Source organism: Sceloporus occidentalis, unplaced genomic scaffold (assembly GCF_023333645.1).
Source record: "Sceloporus occidentalis isolate IW3139 unplaced genomic scaffold, rSceOcc1.0.p SCAF_9, whole genome shotgun sequence".
NCBI classification, from domain to species: Eukaryota; Metazoa; Chordata; class Lepidosauria; order Squamata; family Phrynosomatidae; genus Sceloporus; species Sceloporus occidentalis.
In genome coordinates this window covers 38,225,137-38,243,676 of record NW_028316989.1, presented here as the reverse complement: position 1 = coordinate 38,243,676, position 18,540 = coordinate 38,225,137, and the positions used below count along the sequence as shown (strand labels likewise).

General features: G+C 38.8%; 1 protein-coding gene across 2 annotated transcripts in view; it reads left to right on the top strand.

The window, feature by feature from the left end:
• LOC149307304 (unconventional myosin-Va) overlaps nt 1-18,540 on the top strand; it is a 100,049-nt gene that overhangs the window by 64,548 nt on the left and 16,961 nt on the right. The window contains exons 21-31 of one of the 2 annotated variants that reach the window (XM_089538857.1): nt 579-818; nt 1,002-1,250; nt 2,211-2,304; nt 3,866-4,014; nt 4,818-4,928; nt 8,049-8,192; nt 9,235-9,288; nt 10,611-10,838; nt 12,796-12,896; nt 13,810-13,890; nt 16,912-17,110. In XM_089538857.1, coding sequence (XP_089394983.1) covers nt 579-818; nt 1,002-1,250; nt 2,211-2,304; nt 3,866-4,014; nt 4,818-4,928; nt 8,049-8,192; nt 9,235-9,288; nt 10,611-10,838; nt 12,796-12,896; nt 13,810-13,890; nt 16,912-17,110 — 1,650 coding nt within the window. The remainder of the gene's footprint in view (nt 1-578; nt 819-1,001; nt 1,251-2,210; nt 2,305-3,865; nt 4,015-4,817; nt 4,929-8,048; nt 8,193-9,234; nt 9,289-10,610; nt 10,839-12,795; nt 12,897-13,809; nt 13,891-16,911; nt 17,111-18,540) is intronic. The other variant, XM_089538858.1, reaches the window with a different exon arrangement.

The window sequence follows — 18,540 nt, the reverse complement described above, 5'->3', positions numbered from 1 at the left end:
GCAAAGGCAAAACCTATCCTGAATAATTCTTGCCAGCAACACCCCCCCCATGAAATGGTCACTTTAGAGTCTCCATAGGTCAGAAATGAGTTGAAGGCACACTAAAATAACAGCAAAAGTGCTAGCACAAAATTACAGCTTTCTAGAAGGGTTTGAGAAGGCTTAACCTGTGTAGGTTGCAAACCCATATGTCTAGACCCCTTGAATATTAGTTATACATAATCTACCTGCTTTTATCCAAATTTTGAATATTATTATGATTTTCTGGATGATTCAGAGTGAAGTAAGATTATACTATGTGTTTGAGTGTCTATATGTAAAATGAAATACAAATAACATTCTGATAGTGTTGCCTCAGAATTGTACCAAATGTGAACTTTCAGTTACCAGAACATATTTGTTTATGTACCAAGTAGACAGTTTTAGTGTTCTTTCCTAGTTTTACTGTTCTTACGTTTTCCATTCTTTAGTTTCATCAACTTTTCCTATAGATCTTTTATTAACCTCCTTTGGAAATATTTGTTAAGTTTTCTGGATTATAGGAAAAAGAACTTTCAATGTGTGTTTTTAATTTGTAGATGCTTAGGGAGCACAAGGCCACCATTATACAGAAGCATGTGCGTGGGTGGCTGACCCGCAGGCGCTACCACAGGACTTTGAGGGCAATTGTCTATCTGCAATGCTGCTGCCGGCGCATGATAGCAAAGAGGGAGTTGAAGAAGCTGAAGATAGAAGCACGCTCTGTGGAACACTACAAGAAGCTCAATGTTGGCATGGAGAACAAGATCATGCAGCTCCAGCGTAAAATTGATGAACAGGTATTGTTGTTCATGTTTTAGTAAAAGCCAGTTGTAATATTATCCATTTTCCCCTCACTCATAGCCTGATGGAATAGCCATATAATATTAGGTTTTTAGCACATCTTTTACTAACATGAACATTTATACTAAAATACAATAGGTTACAATAATTATTCTGTATTATTTTTGCTTTTGTTTAAGTCAAGAGACTCCAAATCTGTACTTGAGAAGCTAACCACCCTAGAAGCAGCATACAATTCTGAGACTGAAAAGCTGAGGAATGATGTAGAAAGACTTAGAATGAGTGAAGAAGAGGCCAAGAATACTACCAACCGGGTCCTTACCCTTCAAGATGAGATCACCAAACTCCGAAAGGAACTTCACCAAACACAGACTGAGAAGAAGACAATTGAGGAGCAGGCAGATATATATAAACAAAAAACAGACCAGGTAAAGGATGTCTTACCCTGCACTGCAGGACTTAAGACAATTTGAGGGTATATTTCTTTGACATAAAGGACAGAATATGTTTTCTAAGTGATGGAAGAGATTTCTTTATAAGAAATAATGTGTGACTACTGAGTGAAATACAACCACTGCAGTTTTCATCCTCCTTGCCTCCATAATGATGAAAAAGATGTAGGCAAGCTGGTTCTCTCTAGGTGGAGTGTAACTTCTCTCAGCCCCAGTTACTATTTCCTTGATAAGGATTATGGAAATAGTAGTCCAAAACGTGCCTGTCCTGATGTTGAATAACTAAAAATAAATGCTAGCAGATACATTTGGCATTTTCCATGTAATGTCTAATTCTGCTCTAACTTTTCAGCTAATGAAGTAAGAAGCAGTGACTTTCTGGCCTATATTCCCTCATTTTAGCTAATGTGCTTTCCCAAAAGAGCTATTATTAGCCCAGTCCTTGAAATTGTAGCACCACCATTGCCTTGTTTTGTCATGGCACTTTTTAGAGTTCAAGAGGACAAGTTCCTTCTCAAGGAATTTGCAATCTAAAATTTAATGTGTGAGAACAACAGTGAAAGAGTCTATGCATGTATTTTTGGTTTGTTCTTCTGTCTGGTCTGCAACCATAATAAATATTACTGTACTGTTGTGAAAATGAAGGGAAGTAGACACAGGGATGACTAAGATATGTATATACATTCCTTACATGTATTTATAAAAGCAGGGAATTGTCTAGTTTATCTGCCATATCATTTTCTTCATATCAGATTTGTCGAAAATGTTGCTAGTAGAGGACGCTAGGATATTAGTATAAGCAGTGCCAGTGTAAGTCTATTTTCTAACTTATAGCTTTGTCTGGAATCACATATTTTTTTTTTACTTAATTGCTGGCAGAGAATACTAGTTTAGAAAAATCATTTTGTTTTTAGCTTTTCTCATTTTTGTTTTAAGCTGGTGGTAGAACTAAAAGAGCAAAACACTTTGCTTAAAAAAGAAAAAGATGAGCTGAACCGGCGCATCCAGGACCAGGCCAAAGAGATAACAGGTAATTTTAATTCAGAAGTTTTGTTTGTCTTTTCCTCCATCCCATCATCACTTTTTAGCTATTAAAACTTTGTCCCCTGTCATAAAATTTCAGTTTGTGTAGCTGACAGAAAGATCCATGATTGCCCCTCATTATAGATCCTTCCTCCCCAAAAACTCCTCCTCATCATGGTATGGAGAACTTAACAAGTGAACTGGGCTGTACTAGTATCAGATTGATCATGTCTGATGCTGTGTGACTTAGGGCAGCATGCTGAGGATGTGTAGGGTCAGAATCAGAAGTCAGCAGAATTATCCCTTTATTCTTGCTCCTTCTTGTATTCCCCCTTTCCTATTGTGGCTTTGCCTACCTGGCTGCAGGAGATTTTGTAGTTTTGTATAAGGGCTACTAATTCAAATCTTTTTATTTATAATTGAAACAGTATACTAATATTAAGCCATTTAATTTTAAAAAACTGTTCCATTAGATGCTGTTTAGTTTCTTCATTTAACATTGTGCTATTTTGACTTTTTTTTAAAAATTGTTTTTAAGGTGTTTTATCTTGTAAGCTGCCTTTGGTCCCTTTTTGGGAGAAAGGCCCCATAAAAATGAAATGAAATGAAATTTAATGAAATTAAATAAATAAATAAATAAATAAAATCGTTCCTACAGTGTTAGCCTGGAGATTTAAGTAAACTTAAACTTAAAATTGATATAAAATCAAATATTAAACAACCATTATTGTTGTTTGACAGGTTACCTTACATTTGGGTATTGTTTGTCATTTCCCAATGATTGTATTTTTTATAAGCTACTATAAGGAGTCAGAAGTATTAGTACCCTTGCCTGTTGTGGACCATTGCCTTATAATGCACTGAGGGTTATAATGGAGAGTAAGTGGAAGATGCATCTAAATTGGAAAAAGTTACTTTTTTGGACTGTCTTCTGGAATCCTTCAGTGGCCATGCTGTCTGGTAGGTTCTGGGAGTTATAGTCCAAAAAAAGAAACTCTTCCAAGATTTGTGTTGGGGTCAGAGACTTGGGCATGAATTGGGGTAAGGAGACAGCGGAAAAAAGAGAGTCAAAAGACAGCAAGCCATTGTAGTATGGTAGTTAGAGTGCTGGACTGGCACTTGGAAAAACCATGCTAAGAACCAGTGAGCAGTGGAGCTCAATAAGTGACCTTGACCAATTACTTGCTCAGCCTGACCTATCTTACCTGGTTGTTGTGAAGATAACATGTGGAGGAGGAAAGGCAAGATAAAGTGGAAGTAATTATTCATAAATTAAACAATATGTGCATGATTATTGAGAGACCCAACAAGACTCCTCCTCCATAAATCCTTAGATAGTGGTGTAGTATAGGACAAAATGAGGCAAAAACTCAACATAAAACTAAAGAAAAGTTAAAGACAATTCTAATATTGGGTAAGTTATTCCAATGAGCCAGGCTTCTATGAGAAGAATAGCAGGAAGGACCCAAGTCCCTCATTCATTCTATTTAAAGAGAAGTTGGGGGCCAAACAGGCTTGAGATGTCTAGTTAGCAAACTCTTCATTTTACTGTTGTTGTTTTTTTATAGAGGTCATGGAGAAAAGACTTCTTGAGGAGACAAAACAGCTGGACCTGGATCTGAACAGTGAAAGGCAGAGGTATCAGAATCTGCTGCAAGAGTTTAGCCGGTTAGAGGAGCGATATGATGACCTCAAGGATGAGATGAAATTGATGGTGGTGAGTGACTTTTAGAAAGCCTGGGAAATGTGTGATGGGGAAAAGAATCCCATTGTGGAGAAAGATGGGATATAAATCCTGGAAAAAAATAAAATAAAAGACCAAAGACTGAGAATTTTGAGCTACAGACCTGGTTCCGGACACCCAGGTTGTGACAGTATAACTGAAAAGTAGCAAAGAAAGGGTAGCTTTATCCTTCTGCTTCTTTCTTAGCTCCTCTCACTTACAGTCAGCCTTCCACATTTTTGGGTTTAACTTTTATGGATATGATTATTCATGAATTATTTGCTACCTCCTCTACTGCTGCCCTATGACCTTTTTAATAGTAACTGGAAGCCTCAGGAGGCTAAAATACTGCAAACAAAGCTTGTAGGTCATTATATAAAAGGTGTAGGGCAGCAGCGGAGATGGTAGCAAGTCCTGCCACCCACCCACTTACTTTGTGAAGGAGCCCTGCTGCCTCAAAAGCATCCATGGTGGGTTGAATCTGCAGATCAAAATTTTTGTGTATGCTAAATATGGTTTGGGGGAGCCCAGAGGTATTCGTGATCTTTCCAATTTTGCAAATTTCCTATGCCCCTAACCCCAGCAAATGTGGATGGCTGACTGTATTTGACTTTTTTAAAAAGCAGGGATTCAAAAGCTTCCTGCCCCCACATATTTCCTTTCAAAGTTCTTACTGTTCAGATGATAAAACCACATCAGTCTTGATTTCTAAAAGTACTAAAGCACTTGAAACCTGGAATATGGAATAACAAATGCTGATTATTAGCGCTAAGGTTTGTTATCCTCTTCTCTTCCAGAACATATCTAAGCCTGGACACAAAAGAAGAGATTCCACACACAGCAATGAATCTGAATACACCTATAGTTCTGATATCACTGAATTTGAAGAACCACAGATGAGAACAGAGGTAAGCTTTGAAAATATAGGTGAAGGAGAATACACTCTGAAATCATGGTTGATTTCCCCCTCCAAACTGATATTTGGTGAATATACCCCCATCATTTTTCCAAATAGCAGCCAGTGATATTTTGAGAAAGGAACAGAACAAAAAACTGTAAAGAATGTATTCACAGTAGAAGAATGAAAGGAGACAAAGTCCCATGTGCTGTGTGAACTTTTATTTCTTAAAACACCTTTTAGGAAAGACATTTTATCTCTGGGAGCCTTAGCTTTTATGGAATTGTATATCATTTTCCATCATAAATGATACACATATATAGAATATTTGGCAGATTTAATTTCAAACATGTTTGTGTTGCCTTTCATCCGCTCTGGATATCAAGGCAAAAGAAATATTTATAACAAAAATACATTAATATAATAGTAGGTAAAATCCACAAAAAAGTTAAATTTCAACACATTAAAATGTCTAATAAATCAAAATGTTTTTGCCAAATGCCAAACAGATTGTAAAGTTGATACTGCATGAGCTTTTCTCAGATATAACTAGGATCAGAGCTAAACTGAGTTTGGAAATGTTTTGGTGGAATCTTAACTTCCAAACTCCATATCAGCATGGGCACTGCTCATCCTGGTGAGGGATTCTGGGAGCTGTAGACTGCAAAACATAGAATGCACCCTGCAGTCTCCCCAACATTTTCTTAAGCAGCTTGTCCATCACTGATACTCTTAAAAATGTTCCTAAGACTGTTGGTTGGAAATAGCTGCTTGAAGATATTGCTATAGCATTGTCTCTTTTACTGATAAAATAGCTCAGGATTTTTGAGAGCAAAGTGCTTAACTTCATTGGATACCTCAAACAATGTACTTTAAAAATTCAAGAATGGAGTAAGTGTCAAAGTAAGGAATCTTGTACCAATTAGTTCTTTATAAAATGTCAAGCTTTCAGCCTTTCATTTTCTTTAAGGCAGTATGTTCAGATGTCTTGGCATATCTCTATTGAGCCCCCAGAGCAGGGTTAAAAGCTATTATCTACAAGGTAATTTATCTATATGAGTACATAGTTATTTGGTTATGTTGGGGGAGGGATTTTTTTAAAAGAGCACCTTCTTAATAGAACCATTCTCTGCAATAACCAGTACTAGGAGATCTGGAATACTTCCATAATGATTACTCAGCTCTGTTACCATAATAGGAAATGAGTATCAGTTATAAATAATCAAGATGTTTCTCTTTTGTGATATTGGTTTATTTTAAATTCAGAACAAAATGATAAATATCTGGGGCTGAAGTGTTTTGCAAAAGTGCTATTCATGGTTTTGCCCCTTTTTTATTCTTTTCAGTACGTGTTGTATATAGATTTTTGGAAATAAATGAAAGTGAGCATGTGCTTTAAATCCAACTTCAAATAAGGGGGCTTCTGCTTGCACACTGGAACTTTCCCTTCCTCTTCTTGCCCTACAGTTCTCCTCCTGGTTTGTTTCAAAGCATCCCCAATTCCCTCTGTAGCAGGATTGAACTTTTTCAGGAGGGAAGGAATTAATTTTCCTGTCAGATGCTACTCTGCTGGTAAATGGACCAATAAAATAGAACCTTTATGTATCACTGCATGTTTACTTTTGCTTCCATTTCTCCATTGCTTCTGGAAGGGTTTGAAAAAAATATAGGGGTCAATTTCTTAGGATAAAAGACCATTGCCTTATAATCATTTATTATATAAAACCTCTCTCAACTCCTTTGTTCAAAGAGAGGTACTACAATGAGAAGATGTCCTTCACTTTCCTCTTTATTCTTGAATTATCTAAGAGTGTGACAGCTTGTCAGGTTTTCAGCACTCAGTTCATGTAATATACACTGTTTGCTTTCTTAAGTTTCGATCCAAAATTGTAAACGGTGGTGAGTATGTAAATATGTCATTACTGTGCACTTATACAAACTTACTGTGCTTATGATTTTCCTTTTAACCTAACCACAAACCTACTTTTTTTCTCCCCTCCCCTTCCAAACAAATAAGAAAGAAAGGTATGATTAACCATAGATTTTAAACCTTTTAGTTAGTTTATAGTTTGCTGCCTTTAAAACCTTAGGTTAGATGCCTTTAGGCTAGATTCATTTATCATTCAAATGACATTTTCAAAATTTGTGATTTGTAAAATAATCTTTGGAACAGCTTGAATGCAAGTAAGCAGCTCTCCTAATCAAGTAACACGTTTATGTACTCTGCATTATTCCTTTCTTACATTCTTGCTAACTCTTAAGGTCAGTCTATGCCTATGTGTTAACATGCTCACTGGAGCCAGCTTGGTATAGCATCTTTCTGGTGCTTTTGTACTGCTATTTTCCAATCTTCAGTGTCTGTTTCCCCACCAGAAACAATAACATGAATAATCTTGGTGGGAAACTTGGAATATATCTCATCGAACATAGATGAGAGCTTGTTTGAAGGTCAATGATCTGGCAGTGTGGGCAAGAAAATCAATTTTTTCTGCCACCATTGTGCCATCATTGGAGCTGTTTTGAGTGGTTAGGGGTCTTTTACACTCTGGCCCATGAGAGGACAATTCAGACCACTGAACAGTTCACTAGGAACATTTTGCCAAGTACTTTGCAGACAAAATTGTTCAGATCCATTCTGTCCTGAAACCTATTGTTGATACAGGCTTAGTAAGTTCCACTTTAGCTCCTGGTTGTTCAGTGCTAATGGATTCATTCTTATTTGTACAGCCCACAAATGTGGACAGAATCCTGTTGACCAGGGCTGACTACAGAGAGCACATCACTTCCTCCTTTTAGCAGCTGTACTTGCTACCCAGTCTGTTTCTGGACACAATTCATAGTGCTGGTGATAGCCTTATATGGCTTGAGTCCAGGCTAATTAAAGGCTCATATCCTTTCATATGATTATATCTGTTGGAAATGTGTGAGAGAAAGCATTCTCTGGGGCTACTCCCAGGCTCTGGAACTCCTTAGAGCACTGGGCAGGCTCCCTCCTTGTTGTCTTTCTGTCGGCAGATGATAACTTTAAAGTATTTGATTTTTGTGAGCCATCTTGCATTTCCATTTTGGGAGGGAAATAAATAAATAAATAAATAAACATTTTCAACTACCCATGCTTCTCTTGGGTCAGGAACCAAGTGAGAAGAAAGCACCTCTGGATATGTCTCTCTTCCTCAAGCTACAAAAACGGGTTACAGAGCTGGAGCAGGAAAAGCAATCCTTGCAGGATGAGCTGGACAGGAAGGAAGAACAAGCTCTCCGATTCAAGACCCAGGTAAAGGCCAAAAGGGTGTTGTCCTTCATTAGAATGCTGGTCTCTAGGAGTAACTATGAAAGTTGGAATTCTTCCATACTTTCTTTTCTTTTTTTGTTTTATTTTACTTATATATTGTCTTTCTCCTGGCATGAGCCCCAAAGAGGCTTTCAGCAAGACTGAAACAAGTGCATGGCTTTCAAAATTAAGACAGATGACCTCAAGGGGAGGTGCAGGAATTAACTAAGGCAAAGGTGGGGGATCCCCCTTTCAGTCTGAAGCCTGGGACTCCAGTGGAGCCAGTTTTAATCTCAGGGTCTATGTAAGCAAGTGGCCATTTGACTTTCCTTTGGTGGATTGTTCACTGTGTCAAAAGACAGCAGTTGTGGGCTCTTCCATTTGATTTTGTATTTACTGATTGGTGATGGAGCCCATACATCATCTTTCTATTTTTCTTCTATGCTAATTTTTTTAGACCCTAGAGCATTCACTCATCCTAATCTTTCATCTTATTTTAATTTTTCTTAATGTTGGGCCTTTCCAACGCCCTTGTCATGTCCTAGAGTTGCCTCGGGGCGGTGCTTCCAGACGCCCCTCGACCCTAGCATGTGATGAGGGCGTCAAAATGGCGGCACTCTGTAAACGCATGTGCTGCATGGCGCGGTGCGGCACTTGTGTAATGAGTGCGCCAGTGGTGCACTTGTTACTCCACAGGGAAGCCGCGCAGTTTGGCGGCTGCAGCTTCCCTGCGGAGAGAAAACAGGCGCCGGCACAGCACCGTCTTTCGGTGCTCTGTACCACGTCGTTGTCAATTAATTACCAGAATCACAATTTTAATTTTGGGGTGATCAAGCCACTTGCATTTAGGTTGCACACCTATATGTATACTGTACCTACTTCAGAGTAAACTTATTAAATTCAGCTACTTACAGATAAATATGCACAAAACTGGGTATTCAGACTGATGTGTCCAGGTCTTGCTAATGCCTCAGTATCTTCTGTGTTGCATTCTTATAGTACTAGCTAATGGTTGAAACTCTTTTTTGTTTTTCTGTTCACCTAGGAAGAAGAAAGGCCTCAGATGAGAGGTGCTGAGCTAGAATATGAATCACTTAAGGTAATTACACACACACACACACATTAAGAGTATGAAAGTTTAATATTGGTTATGACTTCTCAAGTCATAACATAAAACATTAGGCCTATATAGTCATTAAAACAGCAGCTTCAAAAATAATTATAGGTAAAAAATGCAAAGCAATGGTTACACATATAATATTTTAAAAATTATGAGCTTCAGTATGAATCACTTCAGGTAATTCTCTCCCTATGTTTATTTCCTTTCCTTTGCCATAGACAGTTTTTAAATTAGAAAAGCAGATTAGTATTTATACAGCACTTTAAAAAAATATTCAAAAATAATTCAGACACATATTTCTATCATCGTTGCAAATACAACGTGAGGGAAGTTGCTTTTCCTACCTGTTTATTAGTGAGGGAAATCTTAGACACAATTCTAGTGATTACAATGAAGTGCATGCACAAATGTGCCAGAAATGTACCTAGATTGCCCTCAAAAAAAGAGGTTGTATGCAGTGGCCATGATCCCAGTATGTCCAGAGAATTGTATAATGCCTTTTTGAGCTTGTTTAAAGGTCTGTTGGTGGCGATACGCATTTCATTAAAAATAGCTTTAATATACAGAAAAATTCCTGCTTTATTTGGAGGTGGGTGCTAATGTACCCAGTTACAAGGCCATTTTATGAGAGCCAGTGGAATATGATGGCTTACAGCTCAAACCTATGCATCTTAGAAATACATGTGGTTGTCTTTTGGTGAGGCTTACTCTTAGGAAAATGGATAGTGTTGCCAAAGAATAGTAGGCTTAAATGCAATGCAAACCATTGTAACTGTCCTTTGGATAAAAATTGCTCTGGGTGATATTGAACCAATCTGTCAACTCAACCTTCCTCACAGGATGGTTTTTAGGGTAGAGGGCTGGGTGAGGTTAAAGCAAAATTAATTTACAGATATTTCTGGCATGATCTAATGAGAGCTTGGAAACATTTATTTTTGAACACAAATCCCAAAATCCTTCAGATACCATGTTAATGGTCATGCTGATGGTGGTGATGGGGAGTCTGAGGGTTGTAGTCAAACCAGAAATTTCCAAATCAAGTGATGTTGTTAGTTTTGTGATTCATTGATGCAATCAAGCAGAAGGATAGAACTAGGTTCCGGTGTCCTTTAGGAGCAGCCATGACACTTCAAGTGATCTAAAGCAAATATAAGTATGTAATATATATAATGTATATAAAGCTCTACCAGCTGGTGACTAAAAACTGACCACTGACACCTGCATTCTCTGGATGACACAGAGAAGCAGTCCACAAAGATGGGTTATTCCCCACATGCCAGTGAATGTTTGTTTTATTGCAGCGCCAAGAGCTTGAATCAGAAAATAAGAAATTGAAGAATGAATTGAATGAGCTGAGGAAAGCCCTGATGGAAAAAAGCTCTCCAGACACTACTGCTCCTGGTGCCCCAGCATACAGAGTCCTCTTAGATCAGATGACCTCTGTCAGTGAGGAATTAGAGGTACGCAAGGAAGAAGTCCTCATCCTGAGATCTCAACTAATGAGCCAGAAGGAGGCAATTCCACCCAAGGTAAGGAATGGAAAAGAAAACTGGACCTACCATACATTTTCCCTTCTGCTTGACAGTGCAAGAGCAGCTACATGAGTGTGTAGTTGATTGTCTAGCCAGTATAATCCATGATTCAAACCAAAGCTTGGAAAAGTTATGCCTAACCTGACCACAGTGACTGGGGAATTCTGGGAGTTCAGATAGTGACTTTCCCAGGCTCTGGATCAGCCTGAATACTGTTAAGAACAAAAAAGCCAAACAAACAAAAAGCACAAACCTAAGATGGAAGCCCCATTTTGCTGATGTAAGATGCTATAATTCTATTGAGGCTTTTTAGAATTTTGCATTGTGTGGAAGAGAGATCCACTCCACATTGTGCCATTGACATGGAGGCCTTCATTAACTGTTGTTTTAATCCATGCGTAATTGATGGCTATGCCATGGGCCTTTGAAGCCTTCCTGAAATGTATTGTCAGAATGTACCAGACAAGAAAAATTTACAATGTAATAATAATGTCAAACTCTTCACTATTCATCAGAAGCAAAATATAGGATAGTGAGCATAAACCGAACATGTCCCAGGGCCTACAAATGCTGTCTAGATAAAATATGATATACCGAGGGCTGACTGTGAAGAAATGCATGGTACTGGTGCTATGCATGAATGATCATATATGCTCAGCTTTAATTGCACAGCCCTCCCTTTCTACATTGTGAGGCGAAAGGATAATTTCAACTGGGAAACAACAGGATGTAGACTAAAATAATAGCTGGCATCATTTTGGTTAGTCCCAACTAACTGTTGGTAAATCCCCAAATCCCCAAAAATAGGTAAATCTAGTTGTGGCTAGAGTAGATTAATCAGTCTACTCTAGTCATGACTAACAACAGAATTTAGACTACTGTATTATTTGTTTATCAATAAAGAATAAAAATAATTGTACATAGATCAGCATAAATACTAGCCAGATTTCTATTAACAGAGTGGCAAAACATGCATATATACCATTCTTGACCACTTACCCAAAGTTTACTTGGGCTTTTGTGTTGATTTGTGTATGGTCATTTTTAGTCCTTATTGACAAACTAATATTATTTTATAGTATACACTCTTGTTTTCCTGGATTAGTTTATTTTATTGATTTGTTGGTATATTGGCAATCAGGTATTGCTCTTGTTATCTTTCATTTCAATTGGGGCATCCACTCTGTATGTGCACTGCCACCATCATATTGTAACTACTATGGTTCTTGTACTACCCCACACCATGAATGTTGGGTTCTCCAGCCTGGCTATCCAATGTCTGTTGCAATGCATCTTATAATTTAGACTCACCAGTGAATTTCTTATGAAAAGAGCAGGGTCCAAAGCTTGCTAAAATTCCTTTTCCAGTCCCAAAGTAAGTTTTGAGCAGGACCTTTGCTAAGTCCTAAGCACCTATTCTGACAGTATCTGCTTGGGTACATGAAAAGGTAGTAAGCAGGTCAATTTTCCCACTGGGGCTCTATATCAAGGGCAAATACCACTGACCAAGTTTCTATCTTTATTTTCCTGCTTACAAATGGATTGTCAGGATGACAAGGTAAGTTAGTTTCCTTCTGCTGCCAACAGAGTGTGTGTGTATGTAAAATTATTTTTGCATCTCATTCCACTTTCAAGGAGCTCAGGGCAGCATTAATTCCCTTCCCACCATTTTATTATCTCAGTAACCTAGACAGTAAGGTAGACTTGGAGAAAATAACTGACCAAGGATTGTTTAGTGAGTTTCATAATAGTTTGAAGATTGGACCTCTGCTCTTCCAGTGCATTAAGATCCAACACATAGCCCCCTTCCCAACAGTCTGCCTACCCCTCTCTCTCTCTCTCTCTCTCATACACACACACACACACACACACTCATTCACACTCACACTCATATGCAATCTGACCTCTTTGTGTAATTCATTTTGTAAAACTGCTTTCTGTCATTCCTTCTCAGAACACGATGACTGACTCCTCAATCCTTTTGGAGGATGTACAGAAGATGAAGGACAAGGGAGAAATAGCCCAGGCGTATATTGGTTTGAAGGAGACCAACAGGTACTTCTACTTACATCGCTTCTACGTTTGATTCAGGTTTTCTTTGATGCCATAGGCTGTCATAACACAGAAGTTCAAAAACCATGTAATAAAAATGTTCAGATAGTAAACAATTCAACACCAAGTAGAAAGCATGCCAGTTATTTATAATATGGGGACGTAAGTATTGTCAACTTAGAGTGAAACTCTGTATTTTTGTCATTCGAACTGGATATAAGAAACAATAGCATTGGATCCTTATTTTTCTACTCTTCCCTACTTGTAATACTAACAGCAATAGCCACAATTTTAAACTAGCAACAAACTATGGCTAATGACTCCGATTAGTCTGAGGAGAGGAAAGCTAGAATTCCCAGTCTGAATGTCAAAATAAACCAAGACAAACGATCTGTTATTTGGTTAGTTTCTTCCATTGGGGAAAGAATCAAGTAGGAGCAGTTAGGTATCTATACCAGCATCTTGGCTTGATCATAATAAACCAGGATGTTCTAGGATCCTGGCTTATTATGACATGAACTCTTGGCCTATGATAGTAAAAACTAGTTGAGAAATTATTTTGTTCTTCTCCAAACCTTCAGTGCTACTTATTTATCATGGACAATGATATGCAATTACAGATGTAAGGGTAGAAAAGGCGCTAGCTGTGCCTTCTTACATGACAAGTCTCATTAAATTCAGGGGGGCTTCTTTCAAATTCTGCCTCTACACTGTATCTAGGAGGAAAACCCATTGAAGAGAAATGTGCCTAAGGTCACACTGTTTAAAGCAGTTTTAAATTTGTAGTTATGGAAATAATATATAATTTAGTAGCACTGACATGGCTTGCATTGTCCTTCTTAATAACATTTTGCACCACCATCATCATATACCCTTTTTTGTGTTTTTGCATTTTGAAAAACATTTTGCTTGGAAGATCGTCTCTTCAAGACTATCATACGCTGAATGAGGATGGAGAACTGTGGCTGGTATATGAAGGGCTAAAACAAGCCAACAGGTTACAACATTTCTCAGGATGGGTGTTGTTTCTTTCATCTGCATCCTTTCTTTCATGTTACTAACATGCTGTGGAATTGCTTTTGCAGCAAAGTTTCTTACAGTAGCTCAAACATATTTCATTTAATGAATGGTTAAAAGAAAAGAATGGAACTATCTAGCTCTGGCAGTCAGTATAACTGGACAAACTTTGGAGCTCATGGCCAGCAAGGCAGACATCAAAAATTACCATGCTAGAAGCTCTAAGTCAGTGATGGCAAACTTTTTAGGGACTGAGTGCCCAAACTAAAACCCTTTCTGGCACTGAGTTTTACCTGGTGCCAGGGGCGGGTCGTCGGGTGTGGGAAATGGGACCTCCGGGGCAGGACTTCCAGGGTGGAACGTCTTCCTCCCACCCTCCCGGGCCTTCAGCTGCCTCTCTAGAGGCAGCTAAAAACCCAGGATGGCTGGGAAAGAGGAGGACCAGGTGCACGCCTGTTCCTCCTTTTCCCCACTCGCCGCGTGCCATGAAAAATGGCTTCACATGCCATCTGTGCCACATGTGCCATAGGTTTGCCACCACGGCTCTAAGTCATAAAATGTTTGTCAGTCAGCTACAGTTAATGTTTGTCAGGAGAGAACAAGTAGGTGTGTGCAGGTGGCAGCTTCTGTTGCTCTGCTTTCACACCATATGTACCTACCCTCCTATCCTTGTGATGCTATAAGTTATTTCCCAAGGGAGCATTTCCCTATAGGAGGCTAAGATTCCATTTGCCATAGATTCTTCTCTCCTCCCAAACACACATTTAAAAAGTTTATATGCCAAGCTATTTATTATCCAAAACTGTGGCACATGGTATGTATAGTCCAGTACAAAACAATTACCCAGTTAGGGGCAGGGCAGGGAGAATTAAAAGCATTCTGTGCATTACTTGCCTTTTCTGTTTAATGCATGACAAATAGCTAATCTAGAAAGACAGATATATATATAAGAAATACTAGTATATAGAGAAATCTTGTAGCACCTTTGAGACTAACTGAAAGAAATAATAATAATAATAATAATAATAATAATAATAATAAATCCAGCAGTGATGCCCTTATTAGCCAACCAAAATGCACAATATACATGTTGTAATCTTTCGAAGCTTCACTGACTTCTTCATCAGGCAAAGTGTTATAAACCAAACAGGAGAAAAACATGTAAGATGTTAGTCACAGGCCTGCATTTTGCTGTTTCTGTTCTTAGTTAAGACATGGTTACCCTAGAACGTTTTTTGAAAGCAGCATGAGCTTTTGCAGACTTCAGTCTGCTTCCCCAGATGCTTCTTTATTTCAGCTAGTCTCAGAGGTGCTACAGGGTCTCTCTGCATACTGATTCTACAGGCTATCATGGCTATATCTTTGAATAAGATATACCAGCCGAAGAAAATACCAGTAGAATCCATTTAAGCTGCTTCATACTATTTTCAGACCTAATACTGGCAACAGAATCTGTGTGTAATACCTGCCCCCATGCATGTTGCTATCAATGCATCCACATTTTGACATTTCTTCCCCAAACATCAATTCCTGTTTCTGATAACTTAGGGGCCAAACAGACGGCTTCAAATAATTGGCTTGCCACCACCCCTTTGAGCGCTTGATTGGGCTGCAGCAACCACATGTCAGCCCTGATTTGGCAATTTGCCGGAACCAAAAGAAGCAGCAAAAAGCTGCTCCTTTTTGAGCCAGCAAAAAGCCATCCTTGCTGTGGCAGCAGCTTCTTTATCGCGTTTCTTCGGCGCAGTGTGTTTAAACTCCACCCCAGTGCCTGACCTTTTGGCCAGTCTGTACAGCCCCAAAGTTAATCTAGTAGTCAGTTGGTTAAGAGTGTAGTTCTGTGTGTACTTTAACAGAACAGATTAACTAGCTTAGTTACTTTGTCATGAATACTATTTTAACCAGTGTTTTTCCTTCTCTTATGCTGCTAACAAAACACTTAACATATTACCTACTGCTTTTGTAAGTCTGCTCAGAGTTAACATTGGGAGTAGTTACCATGCTGCAGAGAGAGCAAAGGATGAGGTGGCTCAGTAGCTTTTGTTTCTTGCTTCTGTGTTCTAGAAGAAAAGCATCTAGAACAAGCAGCAAAGAAATGAAAGGTAAATTGTTTACATTTACCTTCATGTGCTTGGTCAATGTAGCTGTTAGCTTGGTTTGCTTAAGTGTATTTAAAACCTGAAAGTGCATCTTCTGGAGCAGCTTAGATGAGGTACGTGCACATAAATGTACTAAATGTAGCATTATCAGATAATCACAGTTACTTGTACCATTCCTTCTCTTCAACAATTCATACATGCAGAATGATTCATTTGTTCACATTCCCAAACACATACTGTGAATCAGCAACACTACCGGCTTGGCTGCTGATTCTTGACTTTGCAGTTGACTCCAAAACCACCTCTAAATTACAGCCATCCATTTTAAGAATCTGCCGATTCATTATCAATATTTTTGGGGGATGTGTAGTTTTGTTTTCTGTTGGGACAATGTTGTTCCTTTTGGATTGCATTTCTTAATTTTCATGAGAACAGCTATAAAGGATCTTCTAGCAAACCTTAATTAGCAAGTGGTGCCATTAAATCTTCTGCCTGATATGAGCTGCCTGTTATTTAATGGTAGGCTTTGTCCTGTTAGGACAACATGCCCTTGTAATTCTGCATAGCCAAGGTGTTTTAAACAAGTATGAAGCCAAGGCAGTACAAAATAGGCGCAGTACTCATTTGTCTTTTTGTCCCATTGTTAATTAAATGGAGTCCTGATATATGGGAACAGTTTTAAAGAAGGCTCTGTGATTTTCTTTTTCATATAAACTGGCAGCTCTCTCTTATGTGTGGGTATGGGCTTATATCAACATACATACTCAAATAGCGACTCAAATTTCAGAACTTCTGTGCAAATCTGCAGTATACATTCTGAAAAACTGTTTTGCTTTTTCCCCACCTCCCCCCTTTCCCTTCTGTTTTCCCCAAATACCCTCTATTTTGCTGATTTCTCGCAGACTTTTGGAATCTCAGTTGCAGTCTCAGAAAAGGAGCCATGACAATGAACTGGAAGCCCTCCGTGGAGAGATTCAAAGTCTGAAGGAGGAGAACAACCGTCAGCAACAGTTGTTAGCACAGAATCTCCAGTTGCCCCCAGAAGCCCGGATAGAAGCCAGCCTACAGCATGAGATCACCCGCTTGACTAATGAAAACCTGGTATGCCAAATCTTGTCAAAAGAGGCACAAAGCGAGTTGCATTTCTATAGGCCTGGAAGCAAAATGTTGGGGGAGGGATGGGGATGTTGCCTTTAAAGTCTGATGTGCAGTAGGTTTTAAAGGGAAGGCTGCTCCTTCTAAAACAGAATTCTGAATCCTGTTGCTTTGAGACTAATTTAGCAGGACTAGACTGTTTTTTCTTCCTTGGGACAGTTGCCCTGCTCTATCCTGGAATAGGAAAAACACCCCTAATGTGATTCTCTTTAGTTTTGGAAGTCCTGTGGCCTTTCTGTACTGTTAAACACACATAATAGATTACCGCACTACACTCTTAAAGCACTGCCATTCCACTTTAACTGCTCTGGCTGCTTCCTGTTGCATTCTGGGATTTGAAGTCTAGGGAGAGGCATTTAGAATTCTCATCCAGAGAATAGCCCATTGAATTTGATGTCACTTACTTTTGACCAGAGATGCATACATAATCTGACTAGAAAAGATAGCTTTTAAAAATATATCAAAATGGTAAACATAAGTAATATTACAAGTGCAACAGTCTTAGTCTGCTTGCATACAAAGACTGAGGGGTGAATCACACTGCACAATCCAAATCAATTCAGTATCACATTCACACTTCCGCAGATGTGAATTGCTGCGGCGCCCCAAAAAAGGGTTATTTCATAGTGTGAATGATCCCATAGACAGTACTTGTAGGGAAGCCCTTTTGGTTATATTTCTGATATCTCAGAGCGTTCCCTACCAATTCAGGGCCACTGGGTAGCCCTAGGGTCTCAGAATACTACTGCACACTAGTCAAAGAAACTTGGCAATACAGCAAGATGCACAAAAGCCATTCAAGGCCCTCTTGTGTGTATATAGCTTCCACAGCTAAATTAGAAAGGTAGATAAGGTTGATTTCTGGTCTAGGGAACCAAACCTTGGCCAGGTACCTACTATTTAGTTGGACGTTGGTCTGTCCAGTCAAGGACTTCAACTTGGCTATGTGCTTGTCCTGTTTCATTAAGTCTGGATGATAGATGGAAGTAGATACATTGTATTTTGCTTCTATCAAGATGAAATTCTTCCTTAACTAGTTTACCATATGGGATTTAAGAATTGCAGGCATTCTTGCTTTTCCATGCCAGCTGGTTTTGTTATTGTGCTTCATGAGATTAACTCCATTGTGACCAGTATTCATGTTCATTCTCCAACCCATCATCATCTACACTCTATAACAGTAGATTGTATAACCTTAGAAGGCACAAGACAGCTTTTAGATGGTTTGCTGGTAGCTCTATAATGCCAACATACTGCTGCAAAAGTCACTCCCTTTTAATGTACCAGTTGGATTTCCCCACTTTTCCCCAGCCAAAATCTTCAAGAAGCTATCTGAAGATGGTAGTGCTTCTCCTTAGGCACACTGCTGCTTTTGC